Here is an 8,958-nt window from a genome sequence, read left to right as displayed (position 1 = left end):
AGACTAGGGGTCCTAATAGCTTGAGATGGAAAATCCATGGTATACTGACTCGACTATCTCTACCCGCTTAAGATTAATCTACCCTTCTTTTTCTACCCTCTTTGAGACTTGTTGCTTCGTTGATGTCATCTTGTAGGCCCAGATTGTGGATAAGCTGCCTCTCATTCGGGATACAGTGATTAAACCTCTACCCTAATGGACTGGTTTGGCTTTGGAAGCATAGTGTGGATCCTACGAGTTGATCGGGTTACTTCACAGGCCTCGTGTGCCGATGAGCCGCTATCCACATGGGATGTGAGAGATCAACTCTCTATCCTGTGGCTTAGTGAGAGCTTTAAAAGCCACGGGATGTTCCCTGTGAGGTAACTCTCATTTGCGACACCATGTACTAGTCGTCACCTAAATGTAAGCAGGACTCCTTTAATTGAGAGTATTCTTTGGCGCTCCCAAGCTGCAATTAACCAAAGGAATACATTTCTTTAGGAATTGGTCTTGACCCCAGAATAAAATACTCTTTTGGTTTTTTGATTAATTTGGTAGCTTATGTATGTATTCTTTCATGGATATCTGGTTCAAGGTGTCTCAATCTGATCTTGCTCGAACGTACACCCTTGGCCTATCAAAAGAGGTTTACCTCACATAAGTTCTTCATGTTCTTTTCTTCAAAATTTCAGCCTAGTTTTCGTCTTAACTCATTCTTTATCAATCCATCCTCTACTCTGAATCGTCCCTACAATTCAAGTAAGAGGGTCCATTGGAAAAGGGAATCCTAAAGCGATGATTAGACAGACTCACGACTCTGAGTTAAAAAAAAAAATCTAAACAATCATATTATTACCTTTTGTCTCTATTTTGAGAGAATCTATAATGAGATATTTCTGGTATGTTACAATTGATGAATTATCGTATAATGGCTCCCTGACATGGTTGGTTGAGCTTATTTGGCTTCAGATCGACATGGTCAGCTCAGTCGACTAAGCACGGTTGGTAAGATTCAATCAGTTTGTCTAACTCGATTGACTATTTTCAATTATTGACAAGGAGCTCTTGGACCTATGCGGATCAATTCGAAGGTGCTTGTGGAGTCGAATTTTCCACTGGGTTGGCTCTCTTATGAGATGGGTTGTTGTATTGGATTGACTTCCCCTTGGTTGGCAAGCGATATACCCTTCCAACTGGTTTTTATGTGAATGGACTCTATCTAAATTGCTCTATTTTGGATTGGTGAACTTAACTCATCTGATTGATTGGTTTGCTCTGGTGGGTTTGACGCTATTTACTGGGAATCTTCTTATCGTGTTCTCCTCTTATGGATCGTTAGAACTATGTGAGATTGATGTACATACATGAACAATTCCTTAAAGATTTTGTTGGCTTAAGAGACTATCACTTTGGAATTCGTAAGCTTCTTCTGAAACCTTAAAGGAGTGCCTTTGGAGTAGGCAAGTTCACATATGGACTTGTCAAGAGTCTTCTCAACTTGAATCCTTTGATTTAGGCAAGTTCCATATAAGATTAGACCCTATAATCTAGTTGAGTTTAGTCTAGGCAAATTACTTTGAGGCACCTCACAAGTGACTTTGGGAGCTTGATCCTTTGATTCAATGATGCCATCTAAATCGGGTTCTCTAGAGCAGAGCTAGGGTCTATGATCTTGGGTTTATTAGTTTGGGAGAGTGAATTATGATTCCCATATACATTGGTCTTTGATGAGTATTCCTATTCTTTTAGGCTTTAAATTGAACTCAATATCTATCTATCTATCTATCTATCTATATATACTTTTCCTTACATCAATTACAAATTTTTTTATCAATTAAAAAAAAAGATAATTTTATTAAATTTATGTTTTTTTATGATAAATAAATATTAATTTAAATTCATTGAATTGATCTCTTATTTTATCTCAAATTTATTTAATAAATCAAATGTGAGCTTCAACGAGATATTGCTATATATATATATATAGATAGATATATAACACCTAAAGTTAAAGTATTGCATACACCTCATATTACTTATGCACATAAAAGTGTAATTTAATTCATTCAAATTTTTTGAATGAATTAACTCTCAAACACGTACACATCCTAAATCCTAAATGTTTAACCCACTACTCTTTTTTATAAGAAGTTAAAAGAGTGGTCTTTTTGGATGTGATGTGAAAATTTTGAGTTCTACAAATATATAAAAATAAAACTCCGGGGGTTTAGATCTGTAAACTGTTTGTTGCGGCAAGCACTGTCGTTTGCATCAACTTTGTATACTCTTTTTTCTCTGTGATAAGATATATTATGGACAAGGGGGGTAACCACAGCACATTATTAAAATAATTAGATAAATATATTTATAATTGAAAATTAATGTATCTGTGAATGTCTAAATTAGAAAAATACTATTACATACCGATAACATAACAGTGGATGTAGAGGTCACGTCACCACAAATTAACATGATTGTGATGTGACATTATTCGTACATCTAGTGTTGTTAGTAGATAATAATTTTTCTCGAGTTAGATGCTACGAATAAGGGTTGAGCCCTCAAAATTTTAGAATATCATTATTATTATTTTTTTTGTTTATTTAGAATCAAGATGTGAAAATAAGTTAAAAAAATCAAACCAAATTTGAGCTTATGAGTGAACTCGAGCTCATCTTTCAGCCTGCGGTATCTCCGCATGGATAGAGTTGAGCAAGTCCTGATTTTTGAAAGCCCGGCCTTAAAGGAATGAGGAAAGATTAAGAAGGAAGTCCAAATGAAACCCAAAGCCCAACAATGCCCTAAGAGCTAAAATTGGGATAGATTTGAGTCAAATATCAAGTATTTTCAAAAGATTTGGAATAATTTAGCCTCTTTTTATGGCTTGGGATTTCGATTAGAGAAATTTGTGTGGTTTTTACCTCTTTTTTTTTTTTTTATTTTTTTATTTGAAGGTCTATATTTCATGGAGCGAAATTCATAAATAATGGTTGGAAATTTTCATAATAGGTTTATTATTGTAATAAGAAAATAAGTATGTGTTGAAATGACCATGTTGTCCACATATAAGATGCAAGATAGAAGGGTTTCTAAATTGGTTTCTTAACTCTCATAAATTTCAATTCAATTGAAAGAAAAACGTTGGATCGGTGGCTAAGGGTGCGTTTGGGACAACTTCTGCGTTTCAGAAGAAATAGCTTATCCTGAAACGCGGTCTATTCGGTTTGACCCGCGGTCTATGTTTAGTATAAAAATTAAACCGTATTTTCACATAAGCGAGCAAAATGTGACATCCAAACGGTACCGCGACGTTTTCAAAAATGCCCCCGCACTTATAAGCTGCCCCAAATGAGCCCTAAGTATATCAACGAGTCGAGCTGAGTTCGGCCTATCCTTAATTTGGGCCTGAGCTTAATTTACTTAAAGATTTTGACAGTATAAATATTAAAAATAAAATTATGCTGTTGGAATGGTGTCTATGTAAATGTGTCTGTGCCTCTCAATTATACTAATTCATTTAGATAATTGTTTTTTAACTTGAAATATAAATAAAACATTTGATGAATCATCAATATCTATAATCAAACATTGTTCCTTTTCTTGGTGGCTGGCGGGATCATTACGCTGGATGTTCAGAAGAAAATACTGCGTTCAGAATCTTGTCACGGTTTTGCATCCGGACTCTAATAAGATTGTACAGCTGCAGGTCCTATATTTTGCAACAATAAAAAATGGGAAAAAATTAGAATTTTGGCGTGACCCAACCCAAAACCTGTCTAATAATTGGAAGTAAAAATGGAGCACCGTTCAAAATCCCGCACATGTTTCATTTCCATTTTTAAGTTTTAGGTTTCACTTACGATTTCTTATTAAGATTTTTCTTGCGATTATCAAGATAAATTGAAGTGATAACTCTGTGATTTCTGAAGAGCACGACAATGGTGCAATTTTGAAGATGGGAAGTGAAAATTTTGGTATTATAAGCTTTCATTCATTTCATACATTGGAGGAGCAGGAAGGCATAATTCATTTGTGAGAAAACACACAATATTTGCATCACAATACCATTAAATATCATCATAATATGACCACAATATTATCATAATACGACAAAAAGACCACCACAATACCACTTTAATATCACCAAAATACCTCCCCAATACCAACATAATATACCACCATTTAGTTGATCGTAAGATGTGATTTTTTTATTTTGACCTTAAGGCTACCAAGGTCTCCATAGATGATGCAATACATTGGTTGTTGAGAAGGAATTTCGGGTCGAGTTGGGTCAACTGCCTCTACGACTATGTAGACTTCTGGTCATAGTAGCTTAGGATGGCGATTTCATGGAATATGACCCGACTGCCTCTACCTGATTAATACTTCCTTTCCTTACCTTTTAGTATACTCCTTTTGGGCTCTTTATGTTCCTTTGACACTTCGTTGATGTCATCTCATAGGTCCTGATTAAGGGCATGGTTAGGCATTGAAGCATAGTGTGCACCCTATTGAGACGACCCGATTATTTCATGGGCCTCATTTGACGAAAAGTCGCCACTTATTTGGGATGTGAGAGACTCACACTCTACTCCTATGAATTTGTGTGGGCTTTGATAACATTGAGATGTTCCGATCGAATAACAATCCTTCGTGACATACATTTTTGTTGGTTGTCACTTGAATATAAGCATGACCTCTATTTTTGAGAATATTATTCAGTATCACTCAATATTTAATTAACCAAAGGGATATATCTCTTTGGGTGTTGCTCTTGACCCCATAAAAAAATGTTTTTTTTTATTATCTGGTTAAGTGTTGCTTATGTAGGGGTTCTCTTAGTGAATATTGTATTTCGAGGCATTTTGATCTGATTATGTTTTAGACGTATATTCTCGATCTATCACACACGTATTACTTTATATAAGCTTTTAAAGTTTCTTTTTAATGTGTTTGTCTATTTTTAATCATATATATGCACATCATTCTGATTCATTTCTTATCTGGACCATCAAACATATTTACTTTGAAAAGAGAAATCATACGGCGATATATATATATAAATAGACAAGCTAACGTCTCTAATGTTTAATTAAAAAGAACAAAAAATTATGCTTTTTTGGATTGTCTTTACTTGTGATGGTAGTTTCTAGCGTTGTTTTTTTTTATTTTGTATTTTCTTGTTGTTTTTTGATGAAGATATTTGATGTGTATTTTGGTTTTGGTTTGTATATCATTGGGCTGAGTTATATATTCTGTTTTTCAGTAATAAAGCTACGAATGATCTTCATTTTCTCAAAAAAGAAAAAAAAAATGAAAAAATGTAAATATGATACTTTTTTTTATGGTACTACTGATTTATGTAGTATATATGTTAAAAACAAAATTAAGGTGTTTGATATGTAGAGACGTAGGGTGTGTGAGTGAGTGTGTGTGTGTGTGTGTGAAAATGTGTGATACGAACCAAGTGCAGCTATGGACTAGCGAATCACACAAATAAACATGTCGTATAAATAAAATATGAAATTGGTTTATGTGTATCGATCCCACAGGGAGCGAGCAAAATTCCAAGATAAGAAAGGTTTTAGCCTATTGATTATAAATCTAACTTGAAAGTTTGTGATTTAGTTTTTAGTAAAAGTTTCTGCCTTAATTTTTAAAAATGATCAACACCTAAGCTAACTATGTGAGAAAGAAAAGATTTGGTGTTTCAAGTGTTAACTAACTCTCTTTTGAAGAGATTATGTAGGAATTTAGGCTTAAACATAGTGATCCCACTGTAAGTGTTAAACAAGAAAAAAATCTTATATCCTTCTGGTAGTCTGAGGAAGTTTGGTTATTGCACTAGTTTAGTTCTCTAAATCTAATGAAAAGCCTGGAATTTTGAAGCTCACTATCTACTTTCATAAATTGAGAGACAATATCCTTTTTTCAATAAATTTATGTCGTTAACTCAATCATCCCACTAAGATCTCTTCTGAGTTTCTATGTTCACGATTGGTTTTAACGTTTTAGCTGATCTAGTTAAAAGAAAATTAAGAATCCAAAGTTAACAAAACACTAATTGCAAGTTTCAACATGAATCACATCAATTATGCAAACCTACCTTTTCTACGCATCCACAACAAAGGAGAAATGAAGATATACTCTCTACACATGCTAGAACACATCAACACAATCATTAAATTAGAAAGTGAAATCTTACACAAAATTCTAGAGATTAAATCCAATTAAAAACAACTTCAAATGCTTATCTCTTTCCTTCTTAGAATAGGATGCGATACACAAGCAACCAGTTTTACACACTCTCAATCTCCCAATCACTCTCCTCACTTCCCTAAGTAAGACTTTGAAGTTCTTCCCTGAATTATCCACAAGTTCTTCACGCTTATAACAGGCCAAAAGAATCCTCTAATCATTGGGCCGAGCAACCTCTACAGTTTCCCTAATGAAATGTCACGTCAAAATGTTGCCTATGCGCTGCAGTCACGGCGCCAAATCGCTTCACTCGCGATGCCTGCTCGTTGTAGTCACGACGCCTATTCACTGCAGTCGTGACACCTACTTTCCATTTGCTTTGTATTTGGACAAAGGCTGAGTGGCATTGAATGCCTAGGCACCCAAAGGCAGTGCCTAGCTGCCAAGTTTCTAGTGCCTAAGCGTCATTATCGCAGTGCCTACTTTCCAATCACTATGTATCCTGGACGATTTATGTTTTCTTCGAGGGCTTAAGAACCCAGTCCTTGTGTTGGGTCATTATCACATGCTTAATATACTCTCATCACCTACTTTCTATTCGCTCTATCTAGAGGACGAAAATTGTTGGACTTAAGCATCCTTGGTCGCCTGGACGCCCAGACATTGCACCTAGGCGCTACTCAAATACTTAGAGCACTATTTTTTGAGATTTTTTGAGCTGCATTGAATCACCTTCCCTTGGTCATACAAACACATCACTAAAATCCTCCAAAAAAACATAAAATGAACATAGAAGGATTAGAATAAGTCAATATTTATACATGTAATAAGCTCGTGCCTCTCATTTAAACAATTACAATATTTATAGTAATTCATTTACATAATTATTTTCTTAAAAACTTGAAATATAAATAAAGAAATTGATGTTAGCTCAATGATTCAAACATGATCCCTTTACTTTTGGGGGTGAGGTAGGGTGGGGCTAATTTGATGCATGTTCGAGCACATGAAACATACTCAATGATTATCTGACAAATAACAAACTTAATAATAATTAAAAAAAAAACAATAAGTGAATAAATTAGATCAACATAATGCTTTCCCCACCAAAAATAAAAATAATACACAACTCAACTTGATTGAATTCACCTATACTTTTCTCTGCTATATCTGGAAGAAATATTTAGTAATTTGCCGCCCATAACTACAACATAAGAAAATTATAAAGTAAACTATCAAAATAGTCCATGACCATTTACATAAGATCATTATAGTTTCAGAGTTTATAAAAGTATTAGAATAGTTCTCAAACTTTTTAAACTGAGGTTGAAATAGTTTTAAATACAGACTATTGGATCACAATTTTAAAGTAATGAGAAATTGTTTTGATGTAACTAAAACGATAGTGAGTAATATTTTGGCACTTTAATGGATAAGTATGTCATTCAACAACCTGTTTCATATAAATGCAATACGATAAATAAGTGAAGATAGCTAAATAAAAGTTTAATCCCCATGAAAAGATTATAATATAATCTACAACAATAAGCACTCCATGTTAAAATTTCATGATGAACAAGAAAGAAGGGCACAAAAAGCATAGGCAATCTCAAAGTTCCTAAAGTTAATTAAAAATAGGCAGGGGATGCAATATGAAAATATTATAGGAAGATAAAACTAAGAGAAGAAGGTAGGTGTAGTAAATAATAATTAGTTTAAGCCGGGGGTGAAGGGCAAATTATAAGAAGCCAACCACTGATCTCCGTCGATAAAATTGGCCACCGTGAAGTTATCAGCCTCCGCCGAAGAATTAATGACTCTATAACCCGGCCACCTCACCCTCCCCGTCGTATTCGCTCCGGGGCCTCTGTTCCTGTACTCCCCATAATACAGAGTATCCAATGCAAAAGTGCCGTTCCACTCCAACCACCCCGCCGGATCAATCAGGCTGTCCAGAAAAGAGTGCAGGTAAACGGTTCTCGAGTATGCCTTCCACGGCCGGCCGAGGTAATTTTTGAACTGGGAGACAACGGGGAGGAGATCCGAGGCGGCGGACAGCTTGCAGTCGTGGATCGAAATGCCGGTGTTCTGATTGGGGTCTTCTCGGCCCTGCGCGGTGAATATGTTTTTCTGATTGGGATTGGGCTTCCGGGCGTAGAGACTGCAGTTCTGGAAGACGACGGCGGCGTTGCCGAAGATGAAATCGACGGTGCCGTAGATGTCGCAATCGCAGAAGAACTGGCGGAGGGAGTGGACGTAGAGGGTGTCTTGATACCCCACGAAGCTGCACCGGTAGAAGGCCGACAGATCGGCGCCGATGCGGAGGGCTACGGCCTGGTGTTTGATGGGGCCGGCGGAGTTCTCTACGGTCAGGTCACGCCCGATAAACCCTTTTCCCACCACAGCTGCGTTTTTTGTCTTGCCGTTGGTTATATAAGTAAAATGCATAGGAATTTGAATTGGTGGAATACATGTAAATGGGCCTATTATAAATTATAAATTCTAATACAGCATTTGTTTATAGGCCCCCACAGAAACTCTGCTGGTCAACTCTATTATTAAATTATGAACTTCAATTATTTCGTGCTTGCCAAAGCGAAGTGAAGGCGATGGATTAGGAGATTAGCTTTTCATAATTACAACCAATTTGACTTTTTTTTCTTTTTTTTTTTTGAAATTTAGTAAAAACAAATGAAAATTGTAAGTGTTTTGAATAGCACCTTCATCTTCATCAAACATACTAAATACATATTATTTCAAAATAAAAACATATATATA

At 35.5% G+C, this 8,958-nt stretch overlaps 1 protein-coding gene across 1 annotated transcript in view; it reads right to left on the bottom strand.

Moving 5' to 3' along the window:
* Window positions 1–7,675: 7,675 nt before the first annotated feature.
* The window catches only part of LOC110039337 (pectinesterase-like), a 2,726-nt gene continuing 1,443 nt past the window's right edge, over window positions 7,676–8,958 (bottom strand). Inside the window, exon 2 of the mRNA XM_020744369.1 lies at window positions 7,676–8,585. Within this exon, the coding sequence (XP_020600028.1) occupies window positions 7,891–8,585 (695 nt within the window). The 3' untranslated portion in view covers window positions 7,676–7,890. The remainder of the gene's footprint in view (window positions 8,586–8,958) is intronic.

The sequence above is a fragment of the Phalaenopsis equestris genome, unplaced genomic scaffold (assembly GCF_001263595.1).
Source record: "Phalaenopsis equestris unplaced genomic scaffold, ASM126359v1 Scaffold000002, whole genome shotgun sequence".
Lineage (NCBI taxonomy): Eukaryota > Viridiplantae > Streptophyta > Magnoliopsida > Asparagales > Orchidaceae > Phalaenopsis > Phalaenopsis equestris.
The sequence above is the reverse complement of the archived record's forward strand: the minus strand, read 5'-3'. Positions and strand labels throughout refer to the sequence as shown.